Genomic DNA, 24,725 nt, shown 5'->3' with positions numbered 1-24,725 from the left:
GCTTTTCCCCACAGAAAATGGTCTCTGAATTCCTAGGGGCCTAGTTCACCTAACAAGCCATATACTGTCCCCCAAACAAGTCTAAGATGCCACTCCAAATAGTCATTCTACGTTTCTTCCTAAACGAATGGCTATGGAAAGGGTTAGGCAGCATCTTACTGTGTATGAGGGACTGTACTTAGTAGAGCCTTTCATCTCAACTTCTCACTTTGGCAAGGCATATAATAATCTTATTTTACAGGTGAGGAGCTTAAGCTTCAGGGAGGTCAAGTAACTGGCCCAGCCAGAGAACTGGTATTCAAATCTAGACCTTATTCTAAAACCATGCTTCCTACAAAGTAGGAAGGGAAAACCAAGCAGAGGGAGTTTGAAACTTAAGAAAAAGCTTACCTATATACAAACTATAATATCCAAAGGCTGAATGTAAGTGTGTGAATACGTATCATGAACATGTATATATATATATATATATATATATATACTTGTTTTATATCTAAGATCAGAAAAAAAGAGAGAGGGTTTAAGGCAAGAGGTCCATTTAAAAAAATTATCTTTATTTAGGTTTCTGATTCAGCACATGTATCAAAGACTAATCAACATAAAGTAAATAAGACATTAATTGGAAGTCTTACATCTCTCTAAACTCTGACCAAGTATGTCAAGATTGCCACTATTACCAGAACTCCAACCTAGTCAAGTTGTAGACAAGCTATCATGAACAACACACAGTGTGCACGGATATGCAGAAGCAAAAGACATGCTAGCACTTGGCTCTCCTCTCTTCCTTGTTGATGTCTTTCCACTTGACAGTCCACTTTTGCTTTCCACGCTGAGTTCCAAATATAGTCCCAAGAAAGCTCAGGGTCAACCTGATCAAATACTCTTCTGGAAGAATGCACTCTTAAACTCCTGTGCCTGCAACTTTGTTTTTTGCCAGGATGAAGTTCAGATCGAGATGTACATACAATCTAGATGACGGTGCGGGCCAAGTCATGAATAAAGTTGAGCAGTAACCCGAGTTAAGGCATGAATGCACACACGCACGTGCACACACACAGCACCCACACTATCATGGACATAGGATTCCTTTCACTGCCTATGGAGAGGCAATCAGGGCTTGGCAGTTAAACCACAACTGCTGAGCATTCTGGAAAATGCTTCCCACAATTCTATGCTGACAGCTGTGTGTGTATGTTTCCTCAAAAAATAAAGAAAAGAAAAACTTGACAAAAACAAAAAAAACCTAAAAACCCCTTAATTTCTTACAATGGCTCTTAAGCATGGAACTCATGTAGCAGCGTCAATGGCTGGTTCTTTAATTATTTGGAAATAAAAGGTTGTTTTACTATGTATTTCTTTGGTAGTCATCACTACAAAGTTTTCAGTGTGGTTACCTATTAAGACAAGTACTAGACAGAAGATGGAGTTACACAGAAATATTTCTTCTGTACTGGAAAGATAAAAATATTGAGCTCTCAAAGCACAAGTCACTGCTTTTTCTTGCCTTATTGGCCACCCTCTACAAGCAAGGCTTCGTGCAGGAAAAGTTTGTGTCTACCTAACAAAGGGTGATACATGTTCTAGTTGAACAGTTAATAAAAATTCCTATTATCAATTATTTCTGCTCAAATCAGAAGCCACTTACTAAGGAACAGCAGCACTTGGTGTCAAAGCCACACTCTGGTTATACATTCATTCCATGGTTGTGGTATCTCAGGAGCTCAGAACTTAAAACTCCTTTACATTAAAAAAGGAACAGGTTAAATTAAATCTTAAACACTTCCACCATCTGCCAGAATTCTAGGATTCTGTGCAGAATGCCAGCCTGTTTGATAAGAGAAAGCAGTTCAGAGCCCAGAGAGGTGTCAGGTATTAGGTAAGCTAATTTGGTTTTGTATAAAAGGCATGGCAATCTGGCAAAGGAGTACTTATCCCATTAGCAGCACAGTGGTAGCCAAGGGTCTCTGTCAGTAAGACAGGAAGCTGAAGCTCCTGAAGCTACCTTTGCTCCCACTTGCCTTTGGAATGGCTACTGGTTCTACAAAGGCTTTTGGGGAGTCAGTTCAGGGTTACCCTGGCAAGTAGGCAACAGGAATGGCAGATCAGCCCCTGTGATAAATGCCCACGGAGTCAGCTTCCCATGGGCGAAGGGCTCATGCCTTGATGGGCTAAGGCTCTGAACCTTGTGGGTCCCTGGTAGCTAAACAATTGTCAAGAGATCACCCCAGCAGGTACTGCCCAGGTGTGACAGCCTCCACCTGGGCTCATAAAACACTTTAGAAAGACATAGAACAGCATCAATTCAAAATAGTAGTGTTTGTTCTGTCAATTCTGAAATGTCTGCAGGGAGAGGTAACTAGATTTATGTTGGAAAAGGAGCTATGATTTACTCTGAAATGAAAACGACTAGTTTAGGGGAAGCAGCACTGCATTTCTGCAGTCTGAATGCCAAGAACCTGCCTCGAAAAGGCATCTTCTCAGGGACTGTTTGCTCCAAGTGCTTTTTCGTTCACCATATGGCAATGTTTTGACTTTTGTGCTTTCAGGAGGTAACTAAATTGACGGAAATGGAGAGATCATTACATAAGGACTTCCCTGTTTGAGTGCAAGATACTACCCAACAGCCCTTAAATCCATCCTCTCGTAAACTATCCTTGTAAACATACACCAAATTTCTCCTATAAAAAAAACTGAGAATGCACCATGAAGGCAAAATGTGTTTGCCTACTCTCCGAATTCCTAGGAATGGCAATGTCCCCAGAGGGACAGTGAACTGTGGGTGAAATTCCCGGGTTTCCTATGACACCATCTGACTGAATTAAAAAACTAAAGTCTAAAGCTATAATTACATGTCAAACTTCTTGCCAATATGTGAGAACTGTACTATGATTACGTATATTACATAGGTATTTTAAGTAAAATTTATAGAGACGTATGATCTCTCCCAAATGACTGAGGAGTGACATTCTCCATTTAGGGTGGAAGTAGGAAGAGGTGAAAATCCTATTGTTGCTTTTACTCTCAAGTTCTTAAAATGCTAGTCAAACACTATTATCCAACAAGACTTTTTTCATTCTGTAACTCTTAAATATGCATTTGAAGGCAAAAATGGAGGTTTCTATACTGTACAATATCAAATATCTACAATGTTATGGTTCCTTATTTTTTAGGAGTGTGTTCAATAAAGAGCTAGCTATTAGAGATGGTTGTCACAAAACATGGACTCTTAAAAATTACTGATAAATTAATTTTCAGTTCTGATTATATCCAACAGATACACATTCTCATCATAAAATATACATTCTCTAGTAAGTTATTTTCATCCACAGCATATATAAATATGCAAACACAGGTGGTAAAAATCACTTTACTACGGAAGTACAAAACAGTAACTGCTGAAAAGCAAAAATAAAGATGTTGCAATTATGAAGAAAAGAGCGACTCACAGTGTTCCACTTCAAAGTGAAACCAAACAATTTATTTGTGCTAAATGAATGGAAATAATGTATTCAGAATATACTTCTTTGTACACTGCACTTGCTTATACTGGGCGAAATAAGCAGTCATCAATGCTAATGTGCTGCTTTCCTCCACATGTCTGTTTTGCCAAGTGATAAAGTATTCTGTGGCCATTATGCCAAGATATTCCTATAATGTTCATTTCAAATAGTATTTTCTAATAGTATTTTGCACCTTTAAAATATTTGTTCGAACTTTATGTTACAGGAACACAAAGAATAGAAAGGGAAAATAGCTGTTTTTTGTTACAATCACATTGCCTTCTGCAGCAGAAATCAAACAGCATGTTCTAATCAGCCATCGCAACCACTAGTGGGGAGGACAACATTAATTAACTCAGAGGGGGCCAATCTGGGTAGATTAACATTAAAGATAAAAAAAGAATGACATCTTAATAAACAATAATTATCCATCCCATGTATGCAGAAAAGGTACAGCCATACGATCCATTACCTTAGGCTATCTGTTTCACCAGAGACACAGATGTTAAGAGATATTGAAAATAACCTCTAAAATGTGTATCTGTAGAAAGCTCTCTTAAACGTTACATTGCCTTGGGCACTGATCCGTCTAACTTTCCAACCTACACTGAAAGCTAGATTTCCAAAGGTCTGAATTGTAGTGCTAAATTATTGGTATGTTTGGTAAACACCATTATAATGGGGGTGGTAGGGGTATATAATCCAGAATTTTTCTGCAAATTTATGGAAAAAAATATAAAAAAGATATCCCTTTTTATTTTACAAACCTAAAAGCCAGGAAAATGAAGCTCTGGGGCCAAGCAAAAATTGCCACTGTTGCTGAATTACCAAATATCGAATAGCATATGTTCCAGCCAGGGAATGGACGTACATGTAGATTCAAGTAAAACACTGATGGAAAAAGTTGTCTGTTTAGTGTTGTAGACCCACAACACCGGCTGCATTTCTGACAAACATTTACAACACAATTTAATAATGAAGCCTAGATAACCTCAGTGCAAATAAGTCAGATCCAAATATGCCAGGGAAGGAAGCCTTTGGCGTTGAGTAGACGGCTCCGCTGTACGAGTCCCAGCGTGAGATTCAGACTAAGCACATGCATTAAGGCTGGGGCGCGGGGTGCACTGGATGTTGTGGCGGCGCAGGTGGCGGAGCGGCCGCGGAGGGGCCCGCGGGCTGCACGGGAGGGGGCGGTGGCGGTGGTGGTGGCTGGACTGGAGTCTGTGTGTTGGGAGACGGAGGCGGTGTGGGCCGTTTGAATTTGTCAGGACTGCTGCTTCTCCGTGGTGAAGGCCTCTGTAGAGGAGACAGGATGTGTCAGTCTGGGGATAGGCAGCTTATTTCTAACACAGCCTGGCTTGGAGCTGAGGCTAGTGAAAAGCTGAACCAGTGAAGACGAGAATCTAGTGATTTCCTTGTCTATTCCTATGGGTTTCTGAACTAGAAATTCACATTTCAACAGGGTAGAGTTTACACCTGCACCTATGAAAAGAACTACACAGAATTACTATGAAACTTGCTTTGACCAAACTATGAGACTTAGGCCCTTCAATGCCAGTCCTAAAATTTAAAAGCAGCGGTCACCTCCAGCCCGTAAATCTGTCCATTTATGTCCCCAGTTCCTTCAACCATGTTCTCAATATCCTGAAAGCTACAGCTCAACCAGAAGCATTTCTGCTTTTACGTTAAGTCCATCAAGCCGACCCAAGAGCTTCAGAAATATCTTACAATGCTTTTTGTAGAACAGGGGTCTTCTTTCAAAGATTTCCTTCTTGGAAAAATGCTCAATTTCTCTCCTATTCTCAAACCCTTATTAGCTACATTTCCAACTGTTCTATTAGTCAACTAAATAACTGGCTCTAAAGAAAAAACTCCCCTGAGTAGAGTCTGAACCTGGTGCATTTGAGGTTCCTTCTTAATCCAGGAGAGAAAATTCTGAGTAAAACTAGAAACAAGGCTAATTTCAGGAAGTATACTGAAGTTCAGTGAACTGTGAAGGTACAGACAATAAATATTTTAGACATTATGGCAACAAACACTAATTCATGATGGCAAGTAGCTGGCCAGCATTCAACTGAGGCATCAGTCAGAGGTCCAATTACATTTCAAAAAAGGCATTTTTCACAGAAAGTGAAGTTGAAATCTTGCCTCCTGGGAGGGGTTTTAATCTCAACACTGGAACTCAGTGTCAAACTGTTGGGAAGTCACTACAGTTTCAAGATAGACTGATGGGGGAAGAAGAAGACAGGTAAACGTTCAAGTGCATCAGTGCTGATAGCTCAAAGAGGACCAGTCACTACCACCATCAGGAAACCCCCTGAAGACTTACCGTGATACCATGGGATGCTCCCATATGCTGCACATGAAGGCCCGGGGAATTGTAATAAGACATTCCGGCTCTAGTCAGTGAAGTTGGTGGCGTGAAACCAACTGTGTGACTTGCATATGAAAGACCTGAAACAAGTATTATTTTGTATTCAGTTAATCTGGTGTCTTCAACCATCTATAAGGTTTTAAAATGCACAGGTTCTCAGTCACCCATAAAAATAAAATCGAGTAAGAAGAGTCGTAGGCTTGTCAAATGGCCTGCTGGATAAGAAGGGATATAAAAGTCAAGTCCTGGCACAGAACAGAAAGCCCAGAAATAAATCCAGACATAAATGGTCCAATGATCTTCAACAAAGGTGTCAAGATAACACAATGGGGAAAGTGTACCTAGTCTCTTCAATAAATGGTGTTAGGAAAACTAGCTACCCATATGCAAAAGAATGAAACTGGACCCCCTATTTTACACCATACACAAATGTCAACTCAAAATGTACTACAGACTTAAACAAGACCTGAAACCAAAAACTCCTAGAAGAAAACACAGAGGAAAAGTTTCATGACATTGGTCTAGGCAATGATTTTTCAGGTATGAAGCCAAAAGCACCACCACAGAAGCAAAAACAGGTAAGTGGGACTACAGCAAACTAAAAAGCTTTTGTGCAGCAAAGGGAAATAGTCATCAGAAAGGTGAGCTCTGGAACAGGAGAAAATATTTATAAACCATTCATCAGATAAGGGATTAGTATCCAATATACATAAGGAACTCCTATAATTCAAAAGCAAATAAATAACCTGATTAAAAAATGGGCTAAAGACTTGATTAGACATTTCTCCAAAGAAGACATACAACCGGCCAATATGTAGATGAAAAGATGCTCAACTTCATTAATCAGGAAAATGAAAATCAAAACCACAATGAGGTATCACCTTACACTTGTATGGATGGCTATTATTAATAAAAGAAGAAGAAAAAGATAGCACTGGCAAGGATGTAGAGAAATTGGAACTTTTTATGCACTGTTGGTAGGCATGTAAATTGGGGTAGTCCTTATGGCAAACCATATGGAGTTTCCTCAAAACCTAAAAATAGGACAACCATATTATTCCAACAATCCCACTTCTGGGTACTATCCAAAAGAATTGAAATCAAGATCTTAAAAGGAAATCTACACTCCCATGTTCATAGCAACATAGTTCACAATAGCCAAGATGTAGAAACAACTTAATTGTCCACCAACAGATGAGTGGATAAAGAAAATGTGGCATATACATACAATGAAATATTATTCAGCCTTTAAATTATTTTTAGAGAGAACATGGATAAACCTAGGACATTATGCTAATATAAGCCAGTCATAGAAGGACAAATACTGCATGATACCACTCATATGAGGTATCTAAGTCAAACTCATAGAAGCAGAGAATAGAATGGTGGTTGCCAGAGGCTGGGGGTAGGAGGAAGTGAGGAATTGTTCAATGGGTATAGAAAGTTTCAATTAATGGGTCTAGTAAGTTCTAGAAATCTGCTGTACAACATCATGCCTATAGTTAGTCATACTGTATCACACAGCTAAAGTTTTGTTAAGGAGGGTAGATCTCATTTTAAATGTTCTTCTCCCAATTGAAAAAACAAAATCATGCCTTGCCAGGAGTCCAAATAAGATGTAGTAAAGTAGTAGGAAGACATAAAAAGAAGAATAAGTAGAAAAATAGAGTAAAGGGGTAAAAATCATATGCCAGTAAGGGGAAGTGTCAAAAGATGCATCAAAAATAATGAGACAAAACATTTGTGCATGTAGCAGCCATAAAGGTAAGCAAAAATCACCACTGAGAACTTTGCAACTTCAGGATAGTCAATGAAGAAAACAAAAGCCCTATACATGCCCATATAAAAAACTGGTATTTAAAGAAAAAACCACCCCAGCCCACTTCTACATAGTCTTCACCTGAGACCCTAGAATCATCTGCAGAGTGTTTTAAAGGCACACATGCCTAGACTCTACTTTCTATTATATCGGTCTCAGTGGGGATCCAAACAGCTCTATTTTTCATTCTAAAAGTGGTCATCACCCAGATGCTGCCTCAGCAGCCCTGGGCACCACTTATTTCTCACAATGTAAATGTAGCTATCAACACCTTTGAGTTCACAGCATCTACCACAGGTTTAGCACAAAGTGGTCCCATATGAATAAACCAACTGACAATGAAAATAAAGGAGCAATTTGGGGAGTCTGGATAGAACTAACTACTGTCAATCACTTTGCATCTCAGAGCAGCTGTTAGATGCCAAGACACATGAACTCCACTTACCTTTTGAATTGAAGATGCTTTTCTATACCCCCCTTTTGGCCTCCACAGCTGGGACATGCGGCCACTGACTACCATTAGTTGCCCAGTCCCAGAATTTGTGCCCTCAACACCAATGTTAAGGGTTTGTTTTATTTCTTGGGTTGGCTATCAATGAGTGCTGCTTTCCATGTGACATGTTTTCATTTCCAATTGTGGATTTTGGGTTTATTACAAAGTAGAGGTCTGGTGTAAAGTTCAAGTCTTTGAGAGCTAGGTGGTCATTTAGTGTGATGTTAATTTGTATCACAAGGACTTTGTTCAGCTTGGGGACGGAAGATGTTTTCTTCAAACAACTCTGGGAAATACAAACCTAATTCTATTTCTAAGGAAAGTGATGGCATTCAGAAAGGCTATGAAAGTGGATCCTTATCTCCAGATAGAGAAGCTCAAGGGGTTCAATTCATAATAAGAAAAATAAGATCTAGCCTATTTTCTAGTGCTTACAAGATTTATTATTAAACTGCTAATCAAAAACCTTCAAGGACTCCCTATTGCCTACCTGAATAAAGAAAAATTAAGAAAAATTTCCCTTTTTTTTTGACTATCATAAAGGCTCTGCATTTGGCTCCAAACTATCCTCTTTATTAACATCTTATGGTATGGTCCATCCATCACAACTACCACATTATTAACTATGCAGGTCCACACTTTATCTGGATTTCCTGAGGTTTTACCTAATGTTCCTTTTCTATTCCAGGATTACAGTTAGGATACCCTATTATACTGAATTGTCATGTCTCCTTAGGTGCATCCTGCTGAGATGGTTCCTTGATTTTCCTTGTTGTTGACTACCCTGTCAGTTCTGAGGTACTTTGATCAGGTATTTCGTAGGCAGACTGTCCCTCAATTCGGGTTTGTCTGATGTCTTCCACATGGTCATACTGGGGTTATGAACTTTTGGGAGGAAGGCCACAGAGATCATCATATCAAAGGGTACATATTACTGATATGATGTACTGTTGGTGTTGACCTTATCTTGGCTTGAGGTACTGTTTATCAAGTTTCCCCATTGTGAAAGTACTTTTTCTCCCCACTCTCCCTGTTGTGTTCTTTGGAAGGAAGTCCCTAGTACAGCCCACACTTAAAAAGTGGGGAGTTATTTTACTTCCTTGAGGGCAGAGCATCTACATAAATTGTTTGGAATTCCTCTGTATGGGAAATTGTTCTCTTCATCTCCCTTGTTTATTCAGTCAGTCATTTCTATTAGTATGGACTTGTGGATGTTTATGTTTGGGTTATCATCTAATATTTCTTTATTTTACTGCTCAAATTGCTCCAATTTTGGCTTTTGGGAACTCTTTCATTAGCTTCTGTGTCTCTTTGACACGTTCTCATCTTTTTGTATTTTGAACACTCCTAACTGGCATTACCAGATTTTCTTTCCCAGGTTCATTTTATATAGTCCCTGTCTCATGCCCTGTGAACATCCATTTCTCCAAGGATCTCTAGTTCTTTTTCACTGGAGAACGGAATTAGAAACCAAGATCTGGGCAATGGGCATGCTTGTTGCTTATGGGGTACAGAGCTTTTTTTTCTTAAATTTATTTTTATTAAGGTGTCATTGATATACATTCCTATGAAGGTTTCACAAGAAAAACAATGTGATTGCTACATTCACCCATATTATCAAGTCCCCCCAACATACCCCATTGCAGTCACTGCCCACCAGTGTAGTAAGATGCCACAGAGTCACTACTTGTCTTCTCTGTGCTACACTGTGTAGACCCTTTTTTAAAGTTCATTATTTCCCATTCCTGATTTAGGCATCAATATAAACTAATTGGAATGTCTTTTTTTCTTAAGGCTACAGAAAAGAATGGACAACCTGAAAAACAATCATTGAAAGTAATACACTCCCCATATGTAATCCACATATGTAACTCCACATAAAATCCAGAAGATCTTTCCTAAGTTTTACGAAATGTATCTTTCAATCAGTTTCTGAAATAGGACTTAAAATAGTTTAAAAAATTGGTAAAAATGCAAGACTGTCAATGTTAACCAAAAATGCTAAGAAGAAATGGAACAAGAGCCTAAATGCTTACAAGGGAAATGAAAACTCTTATTATCCGAACAACATAATTTCACTAAGAAAGTGATTTGATACTCTTAATACTGAGAACCACAAATTTTTCCAGTAAAAACTAAAGTGAAATGAAAACTTGAAAATTCAGGTTTTTGCTTATGTACTATTACAGGGCTGCAGTGGACTGTCTATGGCTAAATGGGAGATAAAATCTACTTTGATGATATTACAGAACTTAAAATACAAAGGTTCTCACAAGGGCTGGCTGAAAGAAAACTTATCCTATAGTTTACAGGAAAACTGAAATAGCTTGTCTATACAAGTAGGCCCCACACTACAGACAGAGGTATGTGAAAACCAAAATAATGTAGAGAGAACATGTCTTCCTGCAGAATACTTGTTACAACAGAAGTTAATATTACCAACCAAGGTCTGACTTTTTTCTTTATTTAATGACCACATTACATTTAGTGAATTGGAAAATACATTACCTCTAAAGATTTCTTTGGGTTTAAATAAATCAGAGAACATTAATTTATAGTTAATGTGAATCAGCATCACCATCAACTATAAAAGCTACCTTCCATCTTGCTTCTATTGCATACCTTCCTTTTACATTAATATACTAGAAGGTAAAGAAGACCTTTCTCATGGTAAGGAAACCCGAGTGCCATTTGGGGAAAACGGAGAGGCAGCTAGGAAGAGCAGCTCTCAGAGAGACTTACAGGCCACTGGAGAGCAGGAGACACAGATTCAGGAACATCTTTTGAGCAGAAACAAGGGATGATGGTCGTTCCCATGACCCACAACAGAAAGTGCTTTTCTAGTCTGCAAACATCCCCTCCATACCCTGCTGAATGCCAGGGAGCCCCAAGTGGACAAAAGCTACCATGCTATGTGAGGGACTTTGATTTCTCCTCTTAAGAAAAGAAAGTCACAGTGGATAGTGCTGGGCGGGATCCTAAACTCACAAAACGAAGCCATCTCTTCCTCATGCCTCGCTGCAGCAGCCTGCATTACTGTGGCACTTCTCCTTCATCGATCCGAATGGTGTCCCTTGTTTTTAATGATTGTGACAGACAGAATGAGATGTCATACTAAACCTGAAGCTGTTTTAACTTTCCCAAACCACAAAACCTTCATTGATGCCACCCTTCCACTCACCTCACTTTATTCTGCTGTGAAACTCCTCCTCCCCACCCCACCCCCACCATCCCCCCAACTGTTTAAAATCTGTTTACCAGCAAGCACAGAAAATCAGTCTCGTCATTTCAGTCACAAGACACGATCCTTTAGCCCACTACCTTTTCTTTCCTCCCTCCACTCCACTGGCCAGCACCCCCACCCCTCCTGCTTCCTCTTTCTTCCTTGCTGGATCATTTACTTGCCCTCCTGGCCCAAGAGCCCCACGCTGTGCTGGTACTGAGCCAGAGACCCTGGGGAGAGAGTTTTCGGGGTCAAATGAAGACAAGTACGCCTTTGAGGGCAAAGCTTCTGAGGAGCAAAGCCAGATGCAGAAGCCAAGCCAGTTCCTTGGTGAATGGCCTGCCTACTAAGGCCGAGTCCCACTCGCCAATCACTGGAAATACTGGGAGGCAGCTTGCAAAGAACACAGGTTTTGGAAACAAGACATGCCCCGCCTTGCCACTTCCTGGCTATGTGGCCACTCTGAATCACTGCTTCCTCAATTTTAACTTGGGGAAAATGTTACGTGAATTATTCTGAGGAGAAAATGAGATAGTACACGCAGGACACAGGGAACCCTTAACAGCTGTGCTATGGTGCATCTTAGAAATCTACCCAAGGCTTCTTGTCAATCCACTGGCATTTAAAATCATAGTCAAAGACAGTCTTTTTAAAAAGGTTTTCTTGGAGTTAAATTGCTTTTAGGTTAAAAAAAATAAAAGAAACAGAAGAAAAATACCACCTGACATTATAACATTTGTGCTAAAAAAATTTCAAACCAAGATTCATTCTTGATAGTGATTTGTTTTTAATGTTTCTGAAAAACACATGGCTGTTCTCTGTTTACAAGATTTTTATACACTCCTTAACTCTGGGGGATGTGTGTTCTCAGCCCAGGTAAAGCCAAGTAAGAGATTCTAGAAATACTGCAATTTTACTCACAGCTACAAGGGAACACATTGGGGACCACTATTAAACCAGTGACAGAAGCGGCCGAGAACACGTACTCACCAGGCGATATGGGCCTGCTTGAACTCGGAGACGGTGTGTAAGGAATCGGGCTGGACACAGTGCGAGGTCTTAATCCTTGTGCAGACATCTCATTAAAATACCTAAGAGGGGCAGGGGGAAATGATCAGAACACCTGTGTGCCAACAGCTCTCTTTAGGGAGTTCCTGTGAGAAAATGTTTGGGGTTCACATCTTGAGGTCAAACTCCCAAATGTCCAGAGAGTGATGAGGCAGCCAGAAGACATGGATAAAATGGACTCCAGAGGCCTGCTGCTCCACTGCTTGGCAAACCTCTCTCCCAGGGGTACAGGTTAGAGAACCGGGATGTTCTAACTCAGGACGGAGGCCTGCTGACAGAGCTGCACCACACAGCCAGGAGGGCTGGGCTTTTCATCACTCCACACAGCTATGCAGAAAGGTGCCTCTGCTGTCCCAAGAATTACAGACATGTCCAGGTTTACTGGCTACATTTAAATTGTTATTTGAAACTCAAACCCAAACAAGCCCTCTGAATTTTGTGTCATCATATTAAAGCTTAAAGATATATATGCCCATGAACTGGATGTCAAGTGTTTACAAGGCAAGCCTTATTGAACAGTCACACATCAGAACATAATGACAGACCCCAGCACTGAACACCGACTGCAGGTCAGGTCACACCTGGCCACACCACATCGTGTCTAATTTCTCCTGGACTCGGAAGTCATATCAGACCTGTGAATCCTCAAGTGTGATTGACAGAAACATCAGCTTTCACTCTGTGAACAAGCAGAGGAAAATTTCTGTTTGAGAGACTTGCTAATAAGCTAAACTTCACCGGCTTATGGCCAAAGGGAGAAATGGACACATGGTGGGTGGGGGCATCTTTATCCCAGGGGAGATCTCAGCCCTGATAGTCTCAGTTCACAAGAGGAACTTTAACATGGCCATTTCTACACTGGTTTATTCGACTTAAAGAGAACCAAGCTCCCAAATTTGACATGCATACCTCAAGTAGCCTTACTGCGAAGGCTCCCTTCCCTCTTTAGAGCAGCCCACCATACCCACATCACAGTGGCACCAGGCTGAACTTGTATTGTACATCTAGCTAGGCAGCTAAGACCACTTCTTGGTCTTAATTTAAGGAATAATCATGCTTGTAGATGTCACAAGAGCCTACTTTCTCTCTCTCAGATGTGGCATCATCATTCCCAGCAGGTACAGAGGTTTTATTGGTTGCTATGCTCTATCTGAGAAATTCTGACCTTCAGAAGATGAGGCAAACCTTCTGGAGTGAATATCCACTCTGGAAAAAAAAAATTTATCTGGAAGGTAGAAGTAGCTTCGGTATTGTCACTGGAGTAAGAAACTGTCCTTCAGAGCGTGTCTTACTCAAAATGAAGTACAAGGTGCTATGGGGTTTAACACACAGTCTTCTATACTTGTGAACAAGCAGAGGAAAATTTCTAGTTGAAATTAGTATTCTAGTTGATGGTTTTAGTCAAATGTTTTTTAGAGGATAAGGCTTTCAGAGAAGATGGGACAGTATCAGAAAGAAATCAATGAAATTCAGAGTTAAAGATGATAGTTTTATAATACAAATTTTTGAGAAAGAATAATCTTTATTTTTTTCAAATGAAACATGTATACACAACCCATTATTATTTTTATAATTTTTTTGAATTATAAAAATATAGACCTTCATTATAGAAAATCTCTGATTTTTCTTGAAATGTCAATACCACTGTCCACGCAAACTGATCGAAAACCTCGTCAGCCCCTTGGGTTTGTTTAGTAATAGGAACAGATTTCTGGCGTGCTAATATTGCCTGCAGGCTTGCAAACTGAGTTTTGGCATCAACAGCCAGTACCACTCAGCCCTGCCATTAGCAGACCCTGGGCTCAGAGACATGTTGGACGGTCTCTGGAGGAAGCTTGGTCCCACTCCTCACACTGAGATACCAGCCACGTAACGCCAGGGCATCTCTTCTCCAGGACAGAGAACCTCCTTGCACAAATGACCTGGCTCTGTGAAAGGCTAATTCTCCAACTGCTGTGTTTCTCTGCTGATTGAACAATGTTTTTCAATCTGGATTTGCTGCTTATCTTAATGATCACCTTACTACCAAGTATTGATTAGGTACAGGACAGGGGAAGGGGGGCGGGGGGGAGAGAACCTGGATGGGAGAGAAATGTTGATAGCATTTCTTCTAGTTAACCTAAGGAGACTTTCCTGTTTCAGCCCATTTCTCAGTGGGACAATGAAGAGGTCTGATACTGAGGGTTGAGCAGGTAAATGTTTTTTTTACATTCATTTTATTTTTAAGAAGTAGCTGCAAAAAGGCTCCAAAGTCACCAATGAGTTAGGTGAGGTATCCGGCTTTCCACCCCAGCCAGCTGTCTCCAGCTGATTCCTTCACTCTCTGTTTGTATTTATTTCCTCAGGCTGTACTATGGCTTCCTTATCTGTACCTCTGACTTAAAATGCTCCCGTGTTTTAAAGAGACGTAATACAGGATTAGGCAGACTCACAAATAAATGAAAACTGCCTCTCTGCACATAACCCTGACTTCATCTCTGTCCCCACCAAATGACTTTGGAAAGGCAATTTTTTTCATCATTTTGTGTAAAGGAAACTGGCCAATCTGCTTCCTTTGCCCTGTTGTCAGCACCTACGCTGATCCCGGGGTATTCACCAGCATGGCAGGTCCACGTGTACGCCACCTCCTTCCACATCCAACTGGATGTAAAGAGCCCTCTCAGAGCCTGGCTTTGTTCTGGTTTGGTTTTGGGTTTTACAAGGGCTCATAAGACACAGACACACCTTTCGTCATCCATTTCCAAGCTGGACTCGCTCTCGGAGAGTTGTCGACAGAGGGCTTCTCTTCTCTCCATCTCTCTCTGCAGCTTCCTCTGCAGCCTCAGGTTCTCTTCCCGCATGTGACGTTCCTCCTCCAGATACTGCGCCATTTTCTCTGAGTCTGAAAAGCCAGAGTTCTCAATTAAACCATGTTTCACGCAGTTGTGCTCGCAACTCGAAATGATGATATCCAGCTCCCGTGACTTGGGAGGCAAGGATCCTCATGCTCTCACACAGAGATCTGATTTAAAGTTTACCCCTAGTATGAAAGTTTACCAATGACCTGCATTTAGAAAAAAATATGAAGAGTGGCACCGGGAGTCTGGACCCCTTCACTCCCACTGATGTGCCTTCTAAAGTGCTTTAAGTGGAAGAGGGAATGCGGGAGCTGTAGCTAAGGGTGGACTGAGCAGCCACTGGAGCCCCCTACACAGCCCGGGCTCCGAGGGGAGGGCCAGTCGGGGAAACCGGTTCTGCCCAGGGGCTCCCTCTAGGCACCAGACACAGGGCACCTGTCACACTCATCAGCTCACCCACGGGGCACTGCCAACAGTGAGCTAAAACACACTGGGCAACAGTTTCTGTTCACAGAAACAGGAACCAAATAGAATTCTGTTGATAAAAACATAGTAAACAACTTTGGATGAATACTTCCAGTAAGTTTAATTGTTGGCATGTGTGTGACTGTTTCTCTGCCTCTCCGAGCCAGACAGCAGGTAAGGACCCGTATGCAGCTAGGCACTGGGGGCAGCATCTTGCTTATGACAAATAGCACCCCTTCCTCAGGAGCTGTGCTGTGTGTTGAGGTCTCTGCCAGAGCACTGGTCTCCAGGGCCACAGCTGGCTCTGGGCTAGACGCTGGACCTGGGCTGAGCCCGTCAGATTCTCTCTCCCAGGAATCTGGAATGTGGACGTGACATTTCATAGGACTCCAGGCTCTGCTGTGCTGGGTTCCCTGCAGCTTTCACAAGGCCCTTCTGAGATTACTCTACAGGATTCGGTGGCAAACTCCAGCACCATTCCAATAAATAGTAAAATACGGCCCCCCACCCCCTTTCCTGGTTTACCTCAGAAACAATCCATTATTACTAAGTAACTACAAAAACCCTAAACAAAACTTAGTGTCTACCCATCTTCCTGCTTCCTTCCTTTTCCCTGTCAGCCTACGAACCTGGGAAAAGCAAAATCTCCACCGACTTCTCTTCTGTAAAATAACTGCAAACTTGGAGTTGGCCATGACCACAATCTAAGAGAGTCCCATGAGTTACCACTCCATGGTATTAACCTTACTACCTTTAAAGAAAAAAGGAAGGAGCTGAATGCCATACTGATCATTTCTCTACCACAAACTGACCCTACCAACTCCCAACTCCATTAAATTAGTTTCAGTTTTCAGCAATGTTATGAAGGTCTAGTGTTTTAAAGAATAATGACTTTTAATGATAAGTATTCAGTGATTTCAAGACAGCATCATTACAGAATATATAAAAGCTCTTATTTTAGAAATTCAAATAAAAATACCGAAACTATTAAAAACTATTATGTGCTCTAAACACTAAACCCCGCAGTTGTTTCCAATATAATCAGAAACCCTGCTGTCTAATCCAGATGCAAAAATTTCTTTAATTGAAGGCATGCTGGGAAAATATTTACAAAATACACTTTTAATACAAATGATTTAAATTATTTCCTCCCAAATATGCACGCAGGCAGAATTGTTCACTAGCTCTACAGGAAGCACTAGGTTGGCCCTTTGGAGTACTTATTGTTTCTAGAACTAGAAGGGCAGCTGTCAGAGCGAGTTGACTTTCTTTTCCAAAAATAGGAAAGCTTCAGAGCACTGAGGATTCACAAGGTTTTAAGAATCACCATTTATGAGAAACCACTGTCTTTCAAAGAAAGTAGAAATCCTTTAGCATCTAGGGAAATCAGCAGAGGTCCTTAAGCAATGATCTATAGACAAGAATGTCAGTCACCTGGAGTAACGGCTGGAAGACTTGCTGGTGGTTGAGCAACTAACTCTGAAGCCAAAGGTATGAGCAGGCACTAGGCCTAACACCTCTGGGTGTTTCAGAGCTGGGCACAGATGGCTGGGCTGACACCATGGCATTCCTTGGCTGCCCCCTGCTGGCACACAGCTACACCTGATTTCCAGAGACTGGTGTCTTCGAAGCTCTTACCTTCTCCACAGAACCCCCTAGGACTTAGGGGCCACAGCTTATGTCTCCCCATCTTCAGCCATCTTGCAACATTTAGCCAAAGACAGCACCAACTGAGGGTGACTTCCTGACGGACTCCCGCGAGGTGGTTCCCACAGGATCCAAAGGTGGCCTATACATTTTGTATTCTCTTTCAAGTTTATGGTTAGAAATACCAATGCCCAGACCGCACCCCAAACCAATTAGGTCAGAATCCCAGAGGATGAAGCCTCTCCACTGGTACACTGAAAACTCCCCAGGGGATTCTAATGTTCAACCAGAGCTGAGAACTGCTGGGAGAAAAGGTTCAAATTCTGGCACATCCCAAGGAGGTCCCAGTTATCTGACCGAAGGAGGAGGAAAAGCAAATGGATGAGGAAAACTAACTAACCCATCCCCTAAACCCAATCCAAACCAGCTGTGAGCAGGTAAGTGCCCCCCCCAACCCCCACCCCGCTGCGTCTGGCACTTCAGCCTTCTCTGTCCTCACAAAATCAAAACAGCACTTACAGACATTCCTGTTGTTACCTGCGGTCTCTTCAAAGACCAAATAGTACAGTGGAAGGAAGCAGTGGGAATTAAAATTTCTTCTAAAAATTTTGTCTGGGGCACAATAAGGCAAGTATACATGACCATGAAAAATGCAAACTGACAGCACGGGGAAAGAGTTCACAAAAGCATAGCAAGAGACAATTCTCCCACACAGAAAAAAAAAACATACTAAAATAATTAATATTTAAGAACTCATTGATTTGTTTCCATGGAATATATGAAGTGGCTCTTAACCCCAGGTATACATCACAATTACTTGTATTAAATCAAAACTACAGAGGACCAGGCCCTACCCATCCCTAAAGCCAGCCCAGAAACCTATATGGGGTTAGATAGAATAACAGACAACTCCCCCCACCCCAGAACACCTACATTCTATTCCTTAAAGCCTGTGAAAATGTTACCTTATGTGGACAAAAATGACTTTGCAAATGTGATCAAGTTAAGGACCCTGAGATGGGAATTTATCCTGGATCACCTGCTGGGCCCGATGTAATTGCAGGGTCCACCTAAGGGCAGGCAAGAGGGTCAAGGAAAAGGAGATGGGATAAGAAAGCCAAGCAGAAGTGATGCCAGTGCAGGCAAGGGGCCCTGAGCAGAAAACACACGCAGCCTCCGGAGGCTGGCAAAGCAAGGCAATAGGTTCTCCCTTCCAGCCTTCTGCAAGTGACCAGCTCTGCTGACACCTGCATTTTAGCCCAGTGAGACCTCATTTGGACTTCAGACCTCCAGAATTGTAATATAATACATTTGTGTTATTTTAAGCTAAAAAATTTGTAGTCTTCTGTTACAGCAGCAATAGGAAGCCAACACCCATGTTTTTTAAACTTTCTAAGGATAACTTTGATGTACCAGCCTAGATGCACTACTAAACTAGGACTTGCTATGAACTTTAGAGAAGATGTAAAGATAAGAATCACTTAGGTTCTAAATGCACACTGTTTCACTCAGCAAGTCTACTTCCTGGAATCTATCCTAAAGGTGTTCCTGCACAGGTACCAAATGTTGTGAACAAAGAGGTTCATTGTGGTTGCATCAAAACCAAAAAGGGTCCTTTGTATGGGACTAGTTAACTAAACAATAGTGTGTAGCAGTCCCCCTTTATCCATGGGGGACATTCCAAGAACCCAGTGGGCACTGTGGATAGCACTGAACCCTCTATGTACAGGCCTTTTCCTATATATATAATATATACAACCCTATGATAAAGTTTTATTTATAAAGTAGGCACAATAAGAAATTAACAACAACAATAAAACAGAACAATTCCAACAATACACTGTAATGAAACTTACGTGAATATGGTCTCTCTCAAAATATCTTATTGTACTGTACTCATCCCTCTCTGATGATGTGAGGTAAAAATATGCCCACGGGATGAGATGAAGTGAGGTGAATGATACAGACATGACACAGTGTTAGACTCCTACTGTCTCTCTGACTACATCAGAAGGAAGACCATTTGCTTTTCATCTGACCACAGGAGACAGAAACTACAGAAACTGAAACAATGGAGAATTTGGGACTGCTGTAGCCATTATAATTAAATATTCTGCAGCCTTTAAAAAGGGGAGTAAGGCAGCTCTGTAAGTATTGGCAAGGAAAAAATTGCAAGATTCAGTAAGTGAAATAGAAAAATGCAACAAACCATGCTCATTGTGCTATTTGTAGGTAAGGAATACATACATGTATATCTATCTGGAATAATATATAAAAATGCATAACTGTGAGATCACGGGTGAGAGGGAGACTTTTTTCTCTGCTCACCTTTCACTACATTACTGATTCAAACAAACTCAAGCAGCCAAGGAGACCCAAGCAAATGCACAATGACCTAATCCAGTATTCAGAAATCTAGTCCCTTTGTTTCCCAACTCAACATCTTGACTTTTTCCAAAATATGTATACATTTCAAAAGCAGTTATTCCTCAAGTATCAGGAACATATGTCAGCTGAGGCTAAAATTTTATAGTAAGGAAATAAACACTCTGCCTGAAGTCCCCAATGGGACACTGAGGACTCCTGCAATATTTTTGTCAGCACAATCCTAGAGACAAACACAGGGGAGAAGACTTAGAATAATACTTGTGATTCAGCACCCTCCTGGCATTATATGAATTATTTTCTAGAAATATTCGAAGCTCCTTGCCCAAACCTACTGTACTTTCCCAAAAAAATCTATTCCAGGATGATACATAAACTTACATAAACATGTACTGGTAATGAAATACTGTATGAATTTGATTCGTGCAAATTCAATGGTGAATATCTGTAAGACCCTGTATTTGGGAAACGGATTAATTCTCCGGACCAGTGAATCCAGAGGCTACATACGTTGTAACTGAGCAGCTCTCAGTTGCTTCTTCAGCCTCTCCACTTCATTCTTTAAAAACCTGATGTGGCGCATCATGTTTTCCGGGGAATCGATCTCCATGGAGATGTCTCTAGGCGATGGGGGAGCAGATACTGGCTGGTCTAATTTCTCCTGCAGGATCCTTCATTGAAAAGAAAAATTCAAACCATGAAAAACAGTTTGCCGTTAACAGACAAAACAACATACCAGCTGGAGGGTTGTTTTGATAGCAAGTTCCTGTTAATCACCAAAATTCACATGGTTGCTTAACTTTCTCTACCCATTCTACGTTAGCTTCTGGTCCTCCTTACCTAGTATTCAGGTCAATGGGCAAAGCTGAGGGCTCCACACTCCCTTTTGTCTTTTAAATGACTGCTAGTAATTAAACATTACTGAAAACATGTCTAACATTTGCTTCTGATTAGTATGCCTGCTGCTACTAATCAGAATTAGTAGCAATCAGAATTATGTGATGGCTAAATACTGGATATGCTATCTGAGGGAAAAGAGAGGCAGAAATTCCACTCTCACACTTTCAGGTGAAACTTACCAACTGAATTCCTTCAGAGGGTGGCATCATATGAAGAGACTCGACTTCTAAATTTCACTCTTGAAAAATTCCAGGTGTGCAAACTGGACTAAAGGCCCTTTGCTTCTGGCCATTGCAAAGGTAAGTTATTGGGTTAGTGATCAGTGGTGCCACCTTCTCTACCAACTGTCATTAGTTGGTAGAGAACATAAAATTAGTTGGAAGCACATAAAATACTAATCCAACAGCTTTTAACCTACAAAATGATAATTTCATATCATTTAACACAGTAATTTGGTAATATACATAAAACCTCCAACTGCATTCTGCAAAGAAAGATGGGCTGGTGGCAGATCTCTACATCCCCTTTTATAAGCTGCCGGGGTTGGTTTGGTTTAGTTTCCGACTTTCTACCTTTGAGTCTGGCCAAGTGCAAACTGTGAATTTGAGGCCTGTTCTTGATGAGACAACTAGTATGCTAAATATTGCAATGGTCCCTATGTTTATTAGGTTAAGTAACCTTTCATACTTCTCCTTAAAACTACCATTACAATAACGCAAAGCATAGCTGACTCAAGTCCAGCTTGATAGGTACACCTCTGATTTTCACTTTTCTTAAAGCCTATGATATGACTGTATTTTGCAAATCCTGAGATGAATACCTATTCATCTAAAAAATGTATGGATGTGCATCCAAACCAAATCCTTACAGCAAAAGGACTCTGGTTAGCTATCTAAAATCCTGGTGAAGTAGATTAATGACCATTTTCAAGAAACTCCCTTTCTATACAGATACACCCAACTTGCATACAGACTCTCCCTGCCACCCTTCAAGCCCTGCTCCTCCCACCCCTGAAGTATGCAGTACTTTAAAATACAGGCCTGAAGGCGTCTTGCACAAAGAGGTTCAAGAAATGTTTGCTGTTGAATAACATTTCACATACATAGACAATATACTTAATACAAAAAATCCTACCCTCAAGTATGTACAAGTATTTCTTCACAGCAAGTTTAAAACAGTTGACAATTTTTGTTTAAATCATCTGTTAAACTGATAAACTCTCAGCAGCCTAAAATATAATGAGATGGGTAATAATTAACGATATATAACACATACCCTAAGCACTTCAGAAAACAACTGTGGAAGCCAGTTCAATAAGGTAAAAAGTTGAAACTGAGCAATTTAAAGGTGTGCAATAACACATTAATTTCTTCATAGCCTTTAATACAAAATGAAAAGAAATTCTACTAAGACGGTGAGAGAAGCACAAAGAGGTGACAAACATGAAAATGGTTCAAAAGGCTCTGAACATTTTTTTCATTTGGAAATTTTAAATGATGTGCATCAACCGAGGAATTTAAATGTCCCACTGTTAATTCCTCAGTTACACCCAGAACAGCACCCTTTGAATAAGCGTGCACACACACACACACACACACACACCACATACTGAACAGCAAGACTAAACAAACCGCTTTTCAGCTTCAAGTTTATCCATCCTTTTCCAGAGACGATTAACAAGTGCTTCTTGTTCTTGTTCCAAAGTATTTTCAAGGTCAATCTTCTCTCGTCTCAACTAAAGGAAGGAAAAAAATTTTACTTAAAATAGTAGGCCACTTAGACTTTGTTAGATTTTTTGATTGGACCAGTAGACCACCTTACTTGGAGAAAACTGCACAGAAATGGCTAATTTTCTGACACATATAATAAGTCCATGTAAGGTCTTAAACTTTAATGGAGAAAACCAAGCCAGTTTCTTTCTTTGATGTTAAAGCTTAATTGTCTGGTACGTGAATCACATTGCTTGTTTCAGCATTTATTCAAGGACATGAAAACCCTTCTTTAAAAAAGGTTTGGGGGAGTTCTGCTTTCATCACACCAGAACTTACCTAGGTTTGTCCCCCTAGTCCTGCTTATAGTTCAACCTTAAACCAGAAAAGTTATATTACCACTTATATAAATAATTCAAATTCTCAAACACAATGCTATATACTGATTAATGGATGCATTTAAATATGTCCTGAGATATAAAAACATGCACGAAAATGATAAATACCAAATTATAATACTGGTTACCTCCGGGAAGGTAGGAAAGAAGGAAAATTTGATTTGGGGGAAAGGTACGTAGTTGCAGGGAGAACCCCAAACTGCATTCTACTTCACAAAAATAAATAAAGATGGAAAAATTCATTTAATCAATCAGTACTGAGCAATATTAAAATATTAGAAGCAATGCCACACACTAGTTAATAGGGAAGAAGCAGGGAACCCAGGAGTCAGAAATTTTTGCACTCATGGAACTTAAATTTTAGTGGAGTCAAGAACAAATGGAACCAATAAGTTATATACTTCAGTAACGGTGAAAGAGATACAAAGAAAAAGAGGTCTGGTGAGAGGGATACAAAGTAGTGATAAATAGATGTCACAGTGACAGGTAGAGGTGTTATATCATTGTACTTGTCTGTATGTTTGAGATATGACATAATTTTAACATGAATTCTTTTTTAGAAATAGAGAAAGGCTATGTGACTGCCTCTATACTCTCTATTCAACCAATAGCAATTCACCTTTCCAATCACTGAGCCAACAAATTATCTTTGATTGCACAGCTGTAAAGATGCCAGCGTGGCAGACTTCACATTTCTGTAGGCCACAGGGGCAAGCCCGTCATTGTCAAAAATCCCTGTATATATGCAGTAAAGGGAGACCAATACCATGTATAAAATGTTGTCTTTTAAAGCAACCAAAGCAGACTTCACTGAACAAGTGAATGAATAAAGGGCATATCGTCAACTGAAAATACAGCTTCAAAATATTTCTTTTGTTTGGAGTTTGGGGGGGGAGTGGAGGAAGGGGTGGCAGGAAGTCAGAATAAGTCAGAAGCATTTTGTGCTGTGACTGGGAGCACGCTAACACACAAATGCTCCTCAGCACGTGGAACAGTTCCTACTTGCAGCACCAAGGAGACACCCCAGAGCACCTCACAGAATTCCTTTTAAACTTTGGGATGCTCTAGCTGAACACATTTTTGACCAAGTTTGAAATACGATCCACAGCCATTTTTTTTAACAAAATTACAAGGCATTTATCTTCTAAGGACCCTGTTAACCATGTTTAACTAAAAGCATTATAAGGGATACTTGGTAGGCAAGAAAATCTCAAGCAAGGCAGCATTTTGTAGCAGAGATGCTAAGCAGAGAAACTTATGCCCAATTACTTTTAGAGTCTTGCATAATCCTAATCAATAACCCTGAAAAACAAAATCAAGACAAAGCTGCCCTTACCCATGTACAACGTGCTAGGCATATGTCTTTGGACAGGTCCTCGCCTGCTGTGAGCCTCCATGTCCCCATCTATGACCGTGACTTCTGAGGTTCCTTCCCTGTCATTCTCTGTCAACCTCGGATGGTAGCTGCCTTCACAGTCTGAGCTAGTTCAGTCATAGATTTTTTAGAGCAGAAGCAGCAAGAGAAATCATCTAAATCTACCCTTTCATTTCAGAGCTGAGAAAACCACTAGCCTAGGAGATGAGGTGACTCATCTGGGACTATGAGATGACAGGTAAAGCGAACGACCAGGATAGGAATGGGTAACAGACACCATGGCAAATGCAGCAGATCTGGAAGGGCAAGCCAGATTTGGGGTAAATTATGCTGTGCTCTGTGAGCATATGTCCTTTGCCAATGGCTCCTGGAGAAGCAGAGGAAAGAGTAGCTTAGTCTGAGAGTATGCGGAAACACGTAAGAAAGCAAAAGAAATGGGTTGAAAATGTGCATGATCTCAGCTTCTTTTTGGCACCTGCTGGTAGAGCTACCAGCTTATCAACTTATTGCCCACTTCAGGGAACCAAGGCTT

At 40.7% G+C, this 24,725-nt stretch overlaps 1 protein-coding gene across 1 annotated transcript in view; it reads right to left on the bottom strand.

Moving 5' to 3' along the window:
• Positions 1-533: 533 nt before the first annotated feature.
• CCDC6 (coiled-coil domain containing 6) overlaps positions 534-24,725 on the bottom strand; it is a 107,676-nt gene continuing 83,484 nt past the window's right edge. Inside the window, exons 4-9 of the mRNA XM_017676703.3 lie at positions 22,343-22,446; positions 20,322-20,482; positions 15,202-15,358; positions 12,400-12,500; positions 5,830-5,954; positions 534-4,796 (exon numbers count right to left, since the gene is read on the bottom strand). Coding sequence (XP_017532192.3) covers positions 4,602-4,796; positions 5,830-5,954; positions 12,400-12,500; positions 15,202-15,358; positions 20,322-20,482; positions 22,343-22,446 — 843 coding nt within the window. The 3' untranslated portion in view covers positions 534-4,601. The remainder of the gene's footprint in view (positions 4,797-5,829; positions 5,955-12,399; positions 12,501-15,201; positions 15,359-20,321; positions 20,483-22,342; positions 22,447-24,725) is intronic.

Source organism: Manis javanica, chromosome 7, assembly GCF_040802235.1.
Source record: "Manis javanica isolate MJ-LG chromosome 7, MJ_LKY, whole genome shotgun sequence".
In the NCBI taxonomy this organism is placed as follows: Eukaryota; Metazoa; Chordata; class Mammalia; order Pholidota; family Manidae; genus Manis; species Manis javanica.
Note: the sequence above shows the minus strand (reverse complement) of the source record. Positions and strands in the feature narration are given on the sequence as shown.